This window comes from Haliaeetus leucocephalus, unplaced genomic scaffold, assembly GCF_000737465.1.
Source record: "Haliaeetus leucocephalus isolate CR32 unplaced genomic scaffold, Haliaeetus_leucocephalus-4.0 Scaffold251, whole genome shotgun sequence".
Classification (NCBI taxonomy): Eukaryota; Metazoa; Chordata; class Aves; order Accipitriformes; family Accipitridae; genus Haliaeetus; species Haliaeetus leucocephalus.
Genome location: NW_010972687.1, coordinates 3,029,150 through 3,047,965, shown reverse-complemented (window position 1 = coordinate 3,047,965; position 18,816 = coordinate 3,029,150). Strand labels below are relative to the sequence as shown.

The 18,816-nt window shown below is 42.8% G+C and overlaps 1 protein-coding gene across 1 annotated transcript in view; it reads left to right on the top strand.

The window, feature by feature from the left end:
* The window catches only part of FAM189A2 (family with sequence similarity 189, member A2), a 31,136-nt gene extending 17,021 nt beyond the window's left edge, over positions 1 to 14,115 (top strand). Inside the window, 7 exon segments of the mRNA XM_010568732.1 lie at positions 5,215 to 5,344; positions 5,972 to 6,044; positions 10,533 to 10,688; positions 12,507 to 12,765; positions 12,767 to 12,803; positions 13,911 to 14,041; positions 14,043 to 14,115. Of these exon segments, the coding sequence (XP_010567034.1) occupies positions 5,215 to 5,344; positions 5,972 to 6,044; positions 10,533 to 10,688; positions 12,507 to 12,765; positions 12,767 to 12,803; positions 13,911 to 14,041; positions 14,043 to 14,115 (859 nt within the window).
* Positions 14,116 to 18,816: the final 4,701 nt, after the last annotated feature.

The following is an 18,816-nucleotide window of genomic DNA, read 5'->3' as shown; positions in this document are numbered from 1 at the left end:
AACCCGTCAACCCTCCCCCCCCCCCCCCCCTTTATTTTTAATTTATTTCTACAAAGATGAGGGAAGAAGGATCTGGAGGTGGAAAAAATAATAGCTGTATGAGTTTTCTTGTGAGTAAGAAAAAACGTGCAGAAAATCTTTGTGTTGCAGAAAGCTGCCTTCTTTGGTACAATTGGTATTATGAAACATTAAAATGTAAATTTGGGGCAGGGGGTTATGTTGTTTTGAAGAATAGGGGAAAAATCGTCTAGCTTGTCCATTAGCATCAATTCTGTTATTTTGCTGTACTGGGATTTACTAGTATCTATATTTCTTGCAATTCAGTGGTGACTTGTGGGTTTTGTTATCCTTCATTCTACAGGTGGTTATACACTCTTCACAGTAACTTGCAGGTTAGCTTTGTTTATTAGTGTCCTGGTTTCAGCTGGGATGTAGTTAACTGTCTTCCTAGTAGCTGGTACAGTGCTATGTTTTGAGTTCAGTATGTGAAGAATGTTGATAACACTGATGTTTTCAGTTGTTGCTCAGTAGTGTTTAGACTATAGTCAAGGATTTTTCAGCTTCTCATGCCCAGCCAGCGAGAAAGCTGGAGGGGCACAAGAAGTTGGCACAGGACACAGCCAGGGCAGCTAACCCAAACTGGCCAGCGGGGTATTCCATACCATGGGACGTCACATCCAGTATAGGAGCTGGGGAGAGTGGGGGAGGGGAATCACGGCTGGGGGACTGGCTGGGTGTCGGTCGGCGGGTGGTGAGCAATTGCCCTGCGCATCATTTGGACATTCCAATCCTTTCATTACTGCTGTTGTCATTCTATTAGTGTTATCATTATCATTATTAATTTCTTCTTTTCTGTTCTATTAAACTGTTCTTATCTCAACCGATGAGTTTTACTTCTTTTCCCGATTCTCTCCCCCATCCCACTGGGTGGTGGGGGAGTGAGTGAGCGGCTGCGTGGTGCTTAGTTGCTGGCTGGGGTTTCCTGTGCGAGCCCAGTGTGTGATCAGTGCGATCCACTTACTCCACGTGGCATCAGTCACATGATGTGTAGAGGACACCCTCCCTTTGAACATCCAACCCAACACTGGCAGTCGGGGTGCTAAGAGGAGTATGTAAACATTAACGACATTAGTTTATGACTCAGGAGGGGCTGCATTATTCTGCTGTGAACATATAATGTTTAAACATAAAATACCATGATGCTCAGGCAGACTGTATCACTCTACTCTTGTTTATAACTCCTGCTTTTTGCAGTGTGCAGGACTGTTTAGTTTATTTCACTGTTTCATCAGGAGTAGCGTGCATGACTTTCAAGACTCTGTGGTCCTTGCAGAGGTAATTACAGATCCTGGGATTACCTAGAAAATGGTAACACAGCACAGGAATAGATTTTAGAATGAAAAAGTGATCTAAAACATCCAAGGACTAGGGCTGAATTCCAAACATTACTAAAATCCTCCTATGTGAGTCTTGGCTCAAGCTAGTTATGAGAACAGAATGGTGTGCATAATGATCTCTTTGGAAGATGAGGTATTTATTGAACTACACTTGTCACAGTTCCCCTGCTTTAAAATGGGGCTGTCGTTCTTTGTCTGATGCGCTGTTCTAGATGGCTATCCCCAGAAGCAGTATTTCTCTTTGTCTATTTTCAGCACAGTAAGGGCCGCTGAACAATATTTAAGGCTTCTGTGGTCTAATACTGGGTAGCTACCTTGCCTGTGACTGCATTAAAACTTGTTGATAATAACATTTAAGTGATGGTGACATCCTTTTGAAGTCAGACTACTTGTTTCAAAGTTGTCAGGATAGTTATGCAGCAGTGCAGAAGTTAAAGCAACAGACAGACTTGATTTCCATTCTTGGCAAATGAGGAAATATGACTCACCCCAGGGTGTCCAGCAGAGATGGGACCTGGCCTTTTCTCAGTCAGCCTCCTCACACTTCTCCCTCCCCTCCCTGCCTGGTCTGTACACTGAACGCCATGCTGTGTCTCTGACTTTGCCTTCTGTGCTGAGGTCCCACGGACCCTGCATCCAAAACCTTTGTGTGAAAGGTGGGGGTGACAGGAACTGCATCCAAGGCAGTGAGCCACCATCTGCAAGGTGCACCTGGGGTGACTCCAAAACAGATACATCCCTTTGAGAAAGGAAACACTGTGGTCATCAAAACATGTGCCAAGGACATGTTTGGAATGGCTAGCTGTTCTCCTCCACATTTTAAATTGCAGAGCCAGAGGCACTGCTAGCAAAGCCAATTAATTGCTTTGTTCATTTGTTCATGGGAAAACTCTTATATTTGTCTTATTTAGTGGTAGACAAAACAAACTAGCACTACAAATATCTGGTCAACTCCTAACTCTAATCTTGATATTTCAAAAATAAGGGAACAGCAGTTGAGTTATTTTTCAGGACTGGCACAACAACATTAGCAATAACAGCTGAGTTCCCATGTGAAGAATAAAATATGTGTATTTAAGGGAGTAGGCGATCTATGTGGAGCAGCAAATCAATCGCCTGGGGTCTAGAAATCTACCCTAGTCCAGTTTAAAGTACCATTTGGGGACTAGAGGCATTTGCCAAAGTGTGAATCTGCTTATCCAAGTCATGTATTCTCAAATTTAGTATGTGTCTCAAACTGGACTCATATGCTGCTGACATTTGTTTCTTAACCACTGAACGTGTTCCTGCTATTGAACACTGAAGTTTCTGGGAGGCCAAAGCCCTGATGCTGTTGTTCAGCTGAGGTATGAGTGCAGAAGGTGGGTGAGAGGTGGCCAAGGATGAACCTTCCCCCTTCAGTGTCCTGCTTACCAGCAGTGGTACAAAGCCTCCCCATGGTCTGGAGCGGTCTCTCGGCAGTGGGGTTCCCTGAAAAGTCTTTGACTCTTACTCCCTACCTTCCTGTATCATCACTTCAAGAAGCCGCTGGCTTTTTGACTAACACAAGAATTTGCCTTGCTTACATAAAAAGAGAGAGTGGAAATTAAGAAATAAAGAACAGATTGACAAATGTGCACATCCTGGAAATGACTTTTATATTAAGGGACTTAAGGGAATGCTTTTCTAGTTGCATGTTCTGTAGTAAGATTTAACATGATATAATTCTTGGATGCAACATTAATTTTCAAGGTGTGACTGAGCTGGGTAGGCCAGATCAGGCATGTTTAAAACCAAAACTAAGGTTCAAGAATGTCGTGGTTTACCCCCAGCCAGCAACTAAGCACCACGCAGCTGCTTACTCACTTCCCTGCCCCCACCCGCCCCAGTGAGATGGGGGAGAGAATCGGGAAAAGAAGTAAAACTTGTGGCTTGAGATAAGAACAGTTTAATAGAACAAGAAAAGAAGAAAATAATAATGATAATAATAAAATGACAATAGTAATAATAAAAGGATTGGAATATATAAGTGATGCACAATGCAATTGCTCACCACCCACTGACCAATGCCCAGTTAGTTCCTGAGCGGTGATCCCCCCCACCCCCACTCCCCCCAGTTTGTATACTAGACATGACGTCCCATGGTATGGAATACCCCTTTGGCCAGTTTGGGTCAGCTGGCCTGGCTGTGTCCCTTCCCAACTTCTTGTGTCCCTCCAGCTTTCTTGCTGGCTGGGCATGAGAAGCTGAAAAATCCTTGACTTAGTATAAACACTACTGAGCAACAACTGAAAACATCAGTGTGTTAGCAACATTATTCTCATACCTAACTCAAAACATAGCACTGTACCAGCTACTAGGAAGACAATTAACTCTATCCCAGCTGAAACCAGGACAAAGAAGTATATAATTTTGTGACCTATATTGAATGTAAGCTCATCATGAATGTACTGGAAAAACGTGAAGAAGTAATGTCAATGGAGCATCAGTCTTCATCATACTCCAAAATTATTCTGAAGCTTTTAGGGGCAGATGAAATAGGCTGAAATTAAAAACTATTTTAACATGTTGTGTTTCCCCCATTTTTAAGATGAAAAAGCAATGACCAGTTATCAAAACCTTTTCTTTCTTTTCCTCAAATTTCTCCATGCATTACCTCCAGTACCTTGACAGGGGCCTTTCACAAAAGTGGTCCCCAGTTCTCTTTTTGGAAGTTTTATTCTTTTCCTCTCTAAGCAGCCTTCTGTAGGCATTTCCATTCACTCTGTCCTTTCCTTTCAGCTTGCAAGAAAATAATTGTCACAGTCATCTTTGTTCCCTCCAGCCAGTGTGCAGAGAAGCCCTAAACTCTGGGAGGAAGGACTTGCTCTTGTGTAACATTTCTTCATAGATAGATTGCATCCACTAGTGATATATCTAAGTCTGATATGAGTCCAGGGAGCAAAACACATGGACTCATGTGTATTGCTTGAGGTTCCTGCTCAGTACCAAATCAGCAATTTAAAATGTAATAAAAAGCAGAGAAAAATTGAGACACTTTGGGTCACAGACTTCTCTGAAGATTCTGTGGGGAAGGTCCCCTTGGCAGTGCTGCTGTCGACTACTGCACTTTGTTCCAGTGTTAATGGACTAATGTAAACTTATGTTATAAAAATCAGCATTTGCCAAAAAGAGTTTCTCCAGGCACTGTTCTGATTTCTTCCTTCCTTCTACCTCCTAAGAGGAAGATTATACAGCAAAAGGTCTTTGGGATTTCTGCTGTCTTTAAGGTTTCAAAGAGCTCTCTGAAAACTGAGAAGTAAGATTAACCATGAGGTATGTTTGCCTCATACAAGCCTTCGTGAACTTATCAACTATAATGTTCTTAGTCAAGCATCATCACAAAAATAGCCTTCAGTTTGAGTCTGCCTTCTTCTGTGCAGTTGTATGTGAACATAAAATATGAGATCAGAAGTATCTTGAATTTCATTTATAATTAAGAATTTAGTAGTTCACAAAAATTAGAGCTAGGCTGTCGCATTTTGAGTGACCACCTGTATTTGAATCTCTTGAAACAAAACTGAGCCCCTGTGAAGTAAAACTGAAATGGGTTCCTAGGCATAGTACTGCCCAAAGATGTTTGAAGCTCTGGTGAACACATTGGAGCGGCACCTCCTAAGGAGCAATTTGCTGCCCTCTTCTGGGGTAATCTTTTGCAGGTCTTGGCGAGTTCATTAGCTGTGGTTGAGATCCAAAAATCTGAGTGGGCATGGGAAAGCCAGTGGAGTTTGGTAGAGGTGATGTTTTTCTGCAGATGGAAAGCTGTACCAAGAGAGTCGCTCAGTGTTGTTTGTTGCAGGATGCTTGCCTCTAATGTGATTCTGTTGCCTCATATTTACAGGTCACGAATCAAGGGCACCGAGGAGCTCTGCCCTCAGGACCCACCTCCTCCTTATGAAGCTGTGCAGAGGCAGAACAGCTCTGAGCAGGTATGGCCCACAGGAGTTTAAAGTGTAACTTGTTTTTCCACTATAAAGTAAGGTTGCATTGAGGCACAGTAAACGTAAGTCAGGTATCTCTTCATTTCAGAATAGCAGGAGACTATGTTTGGTTACAAATGCGGCTTGCTGTAATTTTCACTGAAGATTTTAGCTAATCACTTACCTTAGAGTTTAAAAGTTTTCCCTAGTTGGAAAACCCCGTCTGGGCATGGGAGAAGAAGCAAAATACACTGTGGAGCACCCCTGTTGAGGTTATTCCAGAGGACGCCTGTGCTGTTTCCTTGCTTTACCTCCCTTCCACACCTGTACTCCTCCTCTGTGGGACTAGGTCAGGGTTTTGCCATGCTCACTGATCCCTTTTCACTGGTGTTTTCAGAAGACAGATGCTTTTACCCAGAAAATATTCAACAGGATAAAACTGCCTGACCTGGATGAAGAATATTAATTTTAGACATTCACTAGTCTTGGTTTTGCAGTGGAATTAAACACATATCACATATTCACTGTGCAGTTAAGCAAAAGTGTTCACTTTCCAAGGTGGATGTTGCAGTTCTTAGAAAGTACCAGAAAAAAGATGGTGGCTTATGATTTTTCAACTTTTCTATTTTATTCCAGGAATGTGTGCTACGAGTAAGTGTCATGGAAGTTGTTGATTCAGGGGAAGTGAGTCACAGGCAAGCCTCTCAAGGTAAGAAGTACATTTTAAAATTTTTTCTAAAACCATTCTACCCAAACCGGATGACTTAATGTAGCAACAGCATTATTATTTCTTTGAAAGACAGCCACCGTATTGCAAGCCAGACATACAGAATTGTGATTGGCTTGGGCAGTAGGAAAAGGGATTAATGTTTAAAGTATATAAAAAGTTGTTTGCTCTTAAGATACAAAAAGAAAGACATATTTCCTTCTTAGTAATTTACAAGTTAGTTGTTGACTCTGTGTCCATACGTTTTAAGAAGTGATGTCCAGCTCCAGCACTTCCATTTGTTTTGTGTATGTGATGGTGCTTGTTGACATTTTGTTGCTGATGAAGATAGGAAAGGGATAAAATAATACTGTATTGTGTTGAGCTAAATGTGGGAATTACTTTAGTATTCAGCCTGCACTGGAAAAATTACTAAATAGTTTCTGCATACTGGTACAGGACATAACTAGACTACGTGTACCTTACACTCTGGCAGGCTACCTGAAACCTCTGAAAACAAGCACTTGGATGCTTCTGATATCTCATCAGTTGTGACAACCAGAAATTCAGAAGAGGTGCAGCAAAAAGTTTAGTTCTCAAGGACTTCTGTGGTGGGTTGACCCTGGCTGGACACCAGGTGCCCACCAAAGCCGTTCTATCACTCTCCCCTGCCTCAGCTGGACAGGGGAGAGAAAATATAACAAAGGGCTTGTGGGTCGAGATAAGGACAGGAGAGATCACTCACCAATTACTGTCACGGGCAAAACAGACTCAACTTGGGGAAAATTAACTTAATTTATTGCCAGTCAAGCAGAGTAGGGTAATGAGAAATAAAACCAAATCTCAAAACACCTTCCCTTCTTCCTGGGCACAGCTTCACTCCTGGATTCTCTACCTACCCCTGCCGATGGCGGGGGTTGGGATTAGTTCATCACACCTTGTCTCTGCCGCTTCATCCTCTTCAGGGGCAGGACTCATCACACTCTTCCCCTGCTCCAGCGTGGGGTCCCTCCCACAGGAGACAGTCCTCCACGAACTTCTCCGACGTGGGTCCTTCCCACGGGCTGCAGTTCTTCACGAACTGCTCCAGCATGGGTCCCTTCCATGGGGTGCAGTCCTTCAGACACAGACTGCTCCAGCGTGGGTCCCCTGCAGGGTCACAACCTGCTCCAGCATGGGCTCCTCTCTCCACAGATCTGCAGGTCCTGCCAGGAGCCTGCTCTAGCACGGGCTTCCCATGGGGTCACAGCCTCCTTCGGGAACACACCTGCTCCAGCATGGGGTCTTCCACGGGCTGCAGGTGGATATCTGCTCCACCGTGGACCTCCATGGGCTGCAGGGGGACAGCCTGCCTCACCATGGTCTTCACCACAGGCTGCAGGGGAATCTCTGCTCCGGCACCTGGAGCATCTCCTCCTCCTCTTCCTTCATTGACCTTGGTGTCTGCAGGGCTTTTTCTCTTACATGTTCTCACTCCTCTCTCTGGCTGCAGTTTCTGTGTGCCCCACAAGTTTTTCCCTTCTTAAATATGTTATCACAGAGGTGCTACCACTATCGCTGATGGGTTTGGCCTTGGCCAGCAGCAGGTCCATCTTAGATCCGGCTGGTATTGGCTCTGTCGGACATGGGGGAAGCTTCTGGTATCTTCTCACAGAAGCCATCCCTGTAACCCACCCTCCCCCCCAAAACCTTGCCACACAAACCCAGGACAACTTCTTATTGATAAGACTGCTGTTGCTTTCTCTGGGCACTTTGAGCACAAATGAAAATAGGATATCAAACATAAGTCTGCATGGTGACTGCTTAAAGTTATGAGAATGGAAAACAGGAAAAGAATACTGTAGAAAATGCAACTGTTGTGAAGGAGTGTCAGGAAAGTGTTTTGTTTTTTTTTTTAAAAAAGCTATGATGAAGCAGTGTTTGAGGTACTGTTTGTATTTAAAAACTTCCTTTGCAAGCAGGCAGAGCCAAGCACATGTGATAAATTGTACCCTTCTCCCCATCTTTTTAACTGGTTTGTCCATCTTTTTTCCTCTGTTTTGGGGGTTTGGGTTTTTGGGTTTTGTTTGTTTGTTTGTTTTTAAATAAAAAGGCCTGTAAAGAGACATTTAAATCTCAACCTGGCTGTTAAACTCTGATAAAGAAGAAAGTGAGCATTTTAATAAAGAAAATTAATGCTGCTTCTTCTAGATGCCAAGGCTTTCTAGGGGCAATGAATTTAAGAAAAGGAAATATGCTGAACAGTATCTCTTCCTTTGTTTTTCTGGGGGAGGTGTACTGGGTCTAGCAGGGATGGAGTTAATTTTCTTCATAGCAGCCCATATGGTGCTGTTTTGGATTTGTGACCAAAACAGTGTTCGTACCACACCAGTGTTTTAGCTCTTGCTAAGCAGTGCTTGTGCAGCATTGAGGCTTGCTCCATCCCTTATTCTGCCCACCTCCACAGCATGTAGGCTGGGCATGGGCAAGAGGCTGGGAGGGGACGCAGCTGGGACAGCTGACCCAAACTGGACCAAGAGATATCCCATGCCATATAATGTCATGCTCAACAATAAAGACTTGGGGGGAGTTTTCCAGGGTTACATTGCTGGGCATCAGTCAGCTGGTGGTGAGTGATTGTTTTTGCATCACTTGTTTTTCTTTGGTTAGTTTTGTTGTTCTCCCTCGCCCCCTGCCATTAAACAGTCTTTATCGCAACCCGCAAGTTCTCTCACTTTTGCCCTTCCAGTTCTCCTCCCCATCCCCCTAGAGGAGAGTGAGCGACCAGCTGTGTGGGGGGGCTGAGCTGCCTACTGGGCTTAAACCACAGCAGGAGGGTAATACAAAATGAAGGGACATGTTGGAATTGTGGCAGAGTAACTCCATGGGCTGTCTCAGCTGATGTAGAAGAACAGTCTATAAATAAAAGCTGAACTTTCAGTTTATGCTGGTAGTCTGTTGTGCCAGGGCATTTGTGTATGATGCTGTGATTCCCTTGGCATCATCAGGACTGATCAACCAAGTGCGGCTCCTGACAGAAGTTAAAACTATGCACTACTCTGCCAGCAGAACCTGGCTGCCAGCTGCAGGAGGAACTGTAAGCTTCTCTGTGTCAGCTAAAATGGTTTTACTGACTTCAAAAGAACTCCTGTCAAGCAAAATGGGACTTTCCCTGCCGTCTGTGGTAGGAAGACGTACAACCGTCTACTGATGGCTGGGGATGCTTGGCAGCTGGTTTATATCATCACATAGTAGATATATGACTTTCCAGTACACACCAGCTTAAGCCAGTTATCTCTCTGACATCTGTAACATTAATAATATGAAGAATTATCATAAGATCATGAAATTGGTTCATTCATCTGTTTAGTAATTAAAAAAACCAACAACTTCTCCAACATACCAGCAGCACTGTACCTCAAGGACTGACTGCTAGCACAACTCCACTGGTATTAAAAAGTTTATATTGGTCATAGATTCTCTAATCCTGCCTCATTCTTGGTCCACCATGCTTTGTTGCTGGGGCCTACCTCCAGACTTCCCAGGCTGGTATCTGCTTTATATAGGTTGTGTCACTGTTTCTTCTCTTTAGAGATTTCAGGTTGCATTTGTGTAGGAGATAAGGTGCTATGCTCAACAAGTACATACCATCCAAGCCTTAATTTTCTGGAATGCTCCAGTCACTGACACATTTCTGTTAGAGTGGCAGCACAAACATTTGCCATGTTCTGGATAAAAGACTGTTTACCTTAATTTGGGTTTTTGCTCTTGCTTGAGCAAGAACATTATTTTCTGTAATATGCCAGGTGCCATCAGATGGAGATACAGAACCAGGCTTGGTGAGAAACACATAGCGTCATCCTGTCCTGTTCACTAAGAGGCAATTGTGGGAATCACAGAATATAATTTCACCCGAAGGAAAAGGAGGAATGTTGATTAATTGGAAAGAATCAACATATCATAAGAATTCAGGAAAAAATCTTTATTTTTAATAAAGAACCTCATGAAACAAGATTTTTAATTCCCTTATAGGAACTGATGACTGATTTACAAGCTACCTGATTGCAAACAGTGACTGACCTCCGTGACCATATGCTGTCATATCTTGGTACACCTGCTTATATGCAGGAGGATTTCAGGATCTGTGAAATTTAGTTTTGTCTCCAAGAAAGCTGTAGTACCTTTCCCTCTGATCAGGTAGTTTAAGGTGAGGTTTATACTAGGCACAGCTGGGGGGGTTTGGGTGTTGGTTGTTCTTTTATTTTGCTGCTCCAGTTGCATAAGGCTGAACGGGTTTCTGCAAATGTTTAAGCAGGCTTTAGACCAGTATTACTGGTGAGTGTGGGTATATGCACACATACATGCACCTCTAGGCTTTTGTGTCCAATCATTACAGATTTGGGGGGGCAGCACAAAAAAAAAAAAAAAAAAGGTAATAATCTCTAATAATGGCTTGTACAGATCTGCTTTATTCTGACTACTACTTCACCTTTACTATTCCTGATTACACAGGTGAAGAAATTCCTGAATCTTCCAGCAGAGTGAGCCTTTCACCTTCAAATGCAAGCCTGGTGCCTGCAGGAGTGAGCAGAAGAGCCTTCAATCAGTTGTGGAAATGGTCCGAAAGTGCCGAAAGTGACTCTGAGCTATGCTACTGGTTTCTTCAAGGTGACTTGATTTTCTCTCTCAGTGCTTATGTAATGAGTCCTTTAAAGAACATTTGTCAGAAGCTTAGTACCTTGAACCTAGTACCTGCAGAAATCAGCTACTGTCTGCCGAAAGAGTACCTACCTACATTACAGCAGTTTTCTGCTTTGCCCAATCTTCTCCACCCAACACCTTAGTCTTGCTGCTCTTTAGGCTTTCACATTTAAGAACAGGGTCTGTAGCAGTCATTGCTAGCTTGGGGAGGAGGGATGGGTGGTGGAAGATGATGAGGAGGGAGCACATACGATTTCTCAGTGTATTTGTAAAATGGCATCTAAAAGCTTGCAAGGGTAGTTGTCAATGTGAACAATTTAAAGCAAAGTTAGCTTGGGTATTTGGTATTAGCCTATAAATTTGCACCCCTTTTCTCACTTCTCTTAGCATCAAAAAAACCCCAAACTCAACACCATAAACCCACAGCGGAGAGCTGATGAAGTCTGTTACAGCTGCTTGTCAGTGATCCAGTTCAGCTGCTGTGGGAAAACTGCTAGTGTGACTGCAGAGTCCTTGATTCTGGTGACTACCTTAATCTACTAGTCAAGAATCTTGCAGTTTTTATTAGAGGATATTGGAATCCCCAAAGTAGCTGCTGATACACATTAGCACTCACAAAATGTAAGCAGGGAGCGGGCATGTTAGTAACAACCATTTCTTTTGAATATTGGGAGTGTGCCTATCTAGATTACACTTAGTATTTTGTGGAATGTTTTTATGTCTCTGCTACGTCATGTGTTTTGTTTTTCCTCCTATCAACTTCCACCACAGCACTCGAGAGAATCTGCTGCTGAAGCAATAGTTGCATGACACAGAGCCTGTTCATAGCTGTGAAAGCAGAGCGGACCGTTTCTGCTGTAGAGAGACTCCATCAGTCAGAAGCATTTGGGTGCTTTAGGCTCAGTGTAACTGAGGTTAGGTCTGTTCAGCACTGGACCTGAGAGTTAAATACATAAGTGCTGCAGGAAGGGAACTGAGCTACAACAGAACAACTGAAGTTTCTTCAAGTTAGTTAGTGCTCTTCTTACTGGGAAGTTTTGCATCTCCTCCTGGTATTGTTGTGTTTGGCATAAAGCCAACATTAAAGTTCTTCTGGAACAACCTGTAGGTGCTCTTATTTATTTTTTTTTAACAGGGCCAAAAATTTGTGATTGTTATTTAGATCAAAAGCAGTGGAATTGATTCCCTCTTGCCCCTTGCTTAGTCCTTGCAAGGTAATTTTGAATGTTGAGGTTTTGGTTGGTTTTTTTTTTCCCCTTGTATTTCCACTTTGTAGTATTACTAGCTTCCAGCTTGACAAGCAATTATTTTCAGATATTTTGTAACTAGCCCTCCTGACTGATAATAACTGAAAGTTACAAAGAGTGTAGGAGAGCTCAAAGAAGCCTTCAAGCTTTGCTTAACCTGCTTTATATAACTGTATGTTACATTAACACTCAATGCTCATTTCAGGTCCGTTCAGAAAAGAAGAAAAATAGAAAGGAACCAATGTACACAAAACGGCAAATAGCTTTCCCAGAAATGTCCCTCCACACCCTTTGACATGTGATATGTACTAAAACACAGTCATGTATGACTCTATCTTATAGGCATTTTCTCTAGTGTAAATCCAATACAGAGTGAGCCTTGTGTGCCACCCTGACCATGCCAGACTGTTAAGTTTTACATGGTTAAACTCTGCACTGCATCATCACTGAGTCAGGATTGAAATCTCAGGGGATACTTGTTGTACAACAGTACTGTGAACCAAGTGGATTGTTTGCTTTGTTTGATCTTTTTCTTCAGGGGCAGTGCTCAGCTGTGAAGCTGCAACGCAGGCTAAATTAAAGCTAGAACTCTGCACTGTCATCTTGCAGAAGAGTTTGAGACCAAGAGCTTTGGCTGTGACAGGCTTTGAAATCCAGTGTTTGACAGACAACAAGATTTACACATACGTTAAACAGCTTGTGGCACAGAACCTAAAGCAGTCATCCAGCAGCATGAGCCTTGACATACGTGAATTGGTGGAAAATACCAAGTCTCTTTTAAAATCAGATGAGAAACATGGCAGAGGCTATCACCAGTGCCACCTTCTTTGAGCAGGTAGTTTTATTACTTGTTTTTGTCAGGTGATGTGGAAACCCACTGGCCTTGGTTTGGGAGTATAGGTTTACATTTGCCACTGTTCTTTGTGTGTTGAAGTTTCTGAACCCATTTAGCTTCCTTCGGTACTTTAGTTTTATTTAGGGAGTGTGCAAGAGGCTGTGCAGCTATAATGTCTCTTTCTCTATCAGCCACGCAGGTTTTCAGAAGACTGAATATGTGTGTATTTAAAAGCTGAAGGAGATGGTCTTCTGTGGTAGAATCACAAACTGTAAATAACATGACAGTGTTTATACTGAGCATGGCAGGGGAGAGGGAAGAGATGTTATAAAGTATTTAGTATTATAAACTGGAAGGAATGGAGGCTGACAAGGACATTTTTATGCAAACCCACTAGAAGCAACTTTTTTTGATTGGCTCCCAGGATAAAAAGAAGGCCTAGTACTAAAGGAAAAAAAGGAGAAAATATGTGCTTATATTAATGGAATGAATATTCAGAAGTTTCAGACATTACAGACTTCATCAAACAAATGTTTTGGTGGCTTACAGACCATTTGGATAGATGAGCTGATTCATGCATGGTACAAGTGATTTGCTGTGACAACTGGTTTTGGTTTGAGTTCTCATGCAAAATACATCAAAGATTGTAATTTAGGCTCTACAGATAAAATGAGATTTCCCACTGCAGCCTACAGGCAACAAAAGCCTCAACAAATTTGACAGAAACAGCTGGAAAAAATTCCGTGTGAGAATTTAATTTATGACACTAGCCTGAAGGTTATTACAGTCCAGGGGCTTCTGCAGGAAGCAACATTTAAACTCTTATTAAGCAATACCTGACATGCCATGGTTTGGGGTGAGCTAATTTTTGTGCAGCTTTTTTTTTTTTTTTTTTAAAAAGACAACAGTCACTCAATTTCCCAAATGGGTTTGCTTTTTCCATGCCTCCTTGACAAATAGCAATTTTAGTCTCAGCTTTTTTTATTATTCTTTAAAAATAACAGACAACACTACAACTACCTTCTTTCTAATTGAGTAAGAAACTATTATAATGGAACAAAAACGTGAAAACAAATCTGATTTACATTTTTGTTTTTCATTTTAAAGGTGATGGCATCTGCTGAGCAAGCCATGTCATTGTGTACCTGTGTGTTACCTTTCAGACAGCACCCTGGATTGCTGTATCTGGAGAGCTGTGGTGACCTGAATACTTTCACCGCAGATGAAGATTAGCTAGCAGAGGAGGATCCAGACAGGAGAGCATGAACAGCTTCAAAGTCTTGCTGGCGTTGTCAGGGAAACTGTATTTTGAGCTGGTTTCTGTCTTTCTGTGTTTGAGCTGGTTTCTGCTTATTCCTCAGTAGAGTATTTCTGTCATACATACATGCTGCACAGGAAAATAATCTCTGACAAGTGGGTGGGAGAGTGTGTTGACAATCCATTTTTTTTATACCCTCACGCTCAGACTCCTAAGGGGAAGCTGGTTCCACAAAGCCTATTAATGAGATTGCAAGCTGGCCTTTATTTGGCTCTCAGGTGCAACTAGTCTGTTTGTGATAGGGTACTGTCCTATTGCATCTCTCCAGTTTATCACCACTCAGAATGGATTTGCTTTTTTAACTCAGCTTACAAGAAAGATGGCAGAATGGCTGCATGCCTTGGTTTACTGGGGTGAGGCAAGGCACATGTGCACTTTATATCGCATTGGAGAACAGGGCCAGTGTCATTGCCTGTGTTCATCTGGTCTGTGTTACTGTAGGTCCACTGATCTTCTATTTTTTTTTTTTTTTCTGGCATATAGCAGTTTGCTTCCTAGTAGAGGTGCTTGCAAAGTACCAGTTGCCATCTGTGCTGGAATCACCTACGCAGCCTTCTCAAATCCTCTGCAGACGTGCAGGTGACCACCCAGCATTGTTTTGGCAGTCTTAACCACTAGGCCACAGTGACCCAGGAGCTGACACCCTCTGGCTAACAAATGAATGTATACACCAGTTGGCTCAAGCTGTTGACTGCAGATAGTTTGCTAAGCTGTGTTCTAGATGTATGCTGCTAACGCGGAATACCCTAAGTATTTCCAGAGGCTGGGATCAGGTACACAAATTTTATTTGCAAGGCTAGTTGTATCCTTCTGTGTCTCATCAGGATGGCTAAATATTCCTGCTGCTATTTTAACAGTAAAGTTTCATTTAAAAATTATTAAACGGCTTTCCACTGAAAACCAAAAAGCTTCAAACTGAGTTTTAATTAAGCTTGTTCAGAAGTTGAAACTGTGCAGTATGGCTTGACTGACTAAAGATGATAACTTTAATAAAAGAAAATGCTTATCTCTATACCCGAATGGATGGTTTATTTTTCCTGTCCAGTAGAGGAAATACATAGGGGTATTGAGTTTGCTGGAGCATTGGCATATTGGTACATTTTGCTTTCGGAAGTAAGAACATAGCAAGTAAAAATTGAGGGGTTTTGTCTTGGAGAAGAAAACACCACAAGAACACACTGCTTCATTATGCTGGCTTTTATCTCAGCTATGTTACATATTTTGCAATTCTATCACGTTTAAAACTCCAACTCTTCTTACATGCATCATCGTAAGTGGGAGTTCTTTCAGATCTTCTGAGTTAGCTTCCTTTTCCCAGTTAACCATTGCCCTTCCAGAACTGTGGAAGAGGAAAATTATGCATATCCCATCATTGCAAACTGTACTTCCAGTAGCTTTTGACAGCTCTTACCTTGCTGTCACACTCTCTATATAAACTCCCTGCAACCCTACTAGAAGAAAAGTCTGCAAAGGTCCCTGGGCTCCAAGTCAGGATGCAACATAAGCTTATGCTTCAGGAGACTTGATCACAATTCAGTTAATTGCTTGTTATCCCAGTGGAACAGGACTAAGCTGAGCTAAACTTATCAGCCAGTGGACAGTGCTTCATATAACAGGAGAGAAAAAAATCTGATCTCAGTAAATTATCTGCTTACCATAGCACTTAATTTCTAAGTGACTAGGTAATTACTCCAGGACGAGTGCCACAATTATTTATAAAACCTATCAATCAAGTTATTAGCCAACTAAGCTGTTACCTTAGCGACTGGCACAAAAAGAGATGCATTTTTTAGCAGGTCATGCTTTAGCAGACACTAAGAGAAACAATGTCGCAACAGCCACTGTTCCACCAGAGGAAAAGTTAGAGAAAAATACATATTCAGTCATCAACTTTTCTGTATAATACTCACCTTCATGTTACCACAGGCTTCTCTGCAGACAACAAGGAACAGGTAGGGCAAGTGGCTGAGGCCATCTGGAATCTGTTAGTCAAGAATGGGCTAGACATTCCATCTTCTAAATGTCAAGGTTGGGGACAAGAAGTCAAATTCCTGGGGGCATGGTGGATAGCTGGAGCAGTTGTGGTACCTGATGATACTCTATCAGCTATTGAAAAGGGACAGACTCCAGGCAATAAAACTGAATTACAACAGCTGTTAAGTACTTTGGGCTACTGGAGAAAACATATACCAGGGTTTTCAGTGATTGCCCACCCTCTCTATGACTTGCTCCAAAATAATAGGAAATGGGATTGGACTTTGCAACATAGAGAAGCCCTTAACACTCTGAAAAATGAGATTAAGGCTTATCAGAGACTAGGTCCATTGCACCCACAAGATCGATTAAGGGTGGAATAGGGATTTGCTGAACATGCCTCATACTGTGGCATGTTTCAAAAGGGGCCACAGGGACCAGCTAGACCATTATTATTCTCTTCCACTGCATTCAAAGAGACTGAGTGACGATATTCAGGTTAGGAGAAGGGGATTCTTTCCCTCACTAGAGCAGTTAGAGGCTGAAAAGCTGCGTACCTCACAGAATGTTATAGTACAGGGTTCTTTCCCTCTCTTAAATTCAATCCTCAGTGGGTCACCTCCTCCAGAGGCAGTAGCCCAAAAGGCCACAGTTAGGAACTGGTATGCATACCTAGAAGGAATAAGCCAATTGCTCCCACTAAAGGAGGGTTTGACTAAGGTTTTCAAACTACAGCAACCTGCAAACCCTGACCCAGCCTTGCTGGGTCAACCTTATAAACCTTCTCCAATTGAGGAGGCACCCGAATTCATGGCAGGCTCAGATGTGCAGGGAGTGTGGTTCACGGATGCATCTGCCCATCAAGTGGGATCAAAATGGCAATATAAAGCAGTAGCATTAGAAATTGGTACTGGGAAGAAAGTTGAGGAAGAGGGTGGAGGTAGTGCACAAGTAGGAGAACTATGAGCTTTATTACTGGCCATAGAGAATGGTGCTACCATCATCTATACTGACTCTTACACAACCTTGAAGGGTGCTACAGAGTGGGTATGTCAGTGGGAATCTAGTAAGTGGGAAGTAGGTCATGCAAAAGTGTGGAGGACAAAGGACTGGCAACGTCTCCTGACAATAGGGAGATCCTGACCTTTAAAGGTGGGATGGGTGAAGGGACATGCCTGGGATGGAACCCCAGCTGTGAAATGGAATCAGCAGGTGGACCACCTGGCCCAAAGCAGGACAGTCACCAGTGAGAAGGAAGATTGGGATAGACTAGCAGAATGGTTGCATATCAAATGGGGCCACTCAGGGAAAGCAGATTTCTGTTATGAATGCCAATCTTGGGGTTGGCCAGCACCAATGAAAACCTGTGAAGCAATTCTTACAGCTTGCCCGCAATGCTGAATAAGGCTTAAGCCTAATCATGCAAACCAAGCTCTGGCCCAGCATATCAGACAAGGCAAGGCTCTTTGCAGCACGTGGCAGGTTGATTACATTGGTCCTCTGAGACCATCTCATGGGAGTGGAAAGACTCACCACATCAGTGCCCGGTGGATAATCCCAGACTTCTAACCCCGTGACCTGGTTTTAAGACAGAGGCCTAGTTTGTGCTTTCTTTTAGGGCAATGAAGAAACAAGGCATTCCAGTGCTTCTACTGGCAGCGATGATGGTGGCAGGCATGGATGGTGAAGATCTGGATGATAATGTCATGGCAAAAATGATGGACATCAGTATCATGAGCCCTTGAGTTCACATGGGAGCAATGCAATGATTGTAGCTGGAGTTTCAGATTATATGGGGGAGGAGGTTATAGTCATGTTGTTTGTAGTTGGTCACCAGATGTGACTATACACTCCAACTAGCTCATGAGATCACGGAGTGGAGTTGGAACAGTACTACATCATGCCCTGAAATTCCATAGGGGTGACTATGTATGATACCCAAGAAAATACCGACAGAGCACTCTAGAACTGAGTTTACAGCTATCCACCTTAGCCAATGCTACATCTAACGATTTGGGGACTCTCAGACAATCAGTTACAACATATTGGTAAAATGACTATCAAAAGTGGGCTGTATTGGATTAGATGCCAAAGAAAGAGAAGGGTATATGTAAATTTTTGAACATATGAATGGACAACTGCTGTGTTCACTCCAAATGTGTCAATGTGGCTTCAAGACTAAATCAATGAGAGAATATGGCAAGAGACTCGGAGGCAATTGCTTCTGCACCAGGGACCAACTGGTTGGGAAAAGTTTTGATATGTTCAGGTTTTCTTTCATGGGGTGGGCGACCAGCCTTCTCTAATAATGCTTGTGGTTATGATTACTGTAATCTATATTGCAATAAGTTCTATCAAACACTTGGTAGTGAAGCCTGTATTAACAATTAAGTATACGCCCTTAAAACCTGTCCATACCCTGGATATTCCACTTTTTAGTTCTAAACCAGAAGGGAATGATGGCCCACAATGAGCATCAAATTCATCAGACTGCACGCCCTTCTAACTTTGGAGGCAAGAGGTGACTGTACCCCCACTCCAAGGAAACCAGATGAATCATGACTGTGGTCACAGGGTGGATTGTGTGGCAGTACACTCCCCCCTCCCTGCCATCCCGCCATCAGGAAACAAGACTTCTCCAGGCAGGGAGAAGGGGAAGGAAAAAAAACCTCAACCTAAACCCTGGAGGCCACAGCTTGAAATTTGAACTGGCCAATTGAG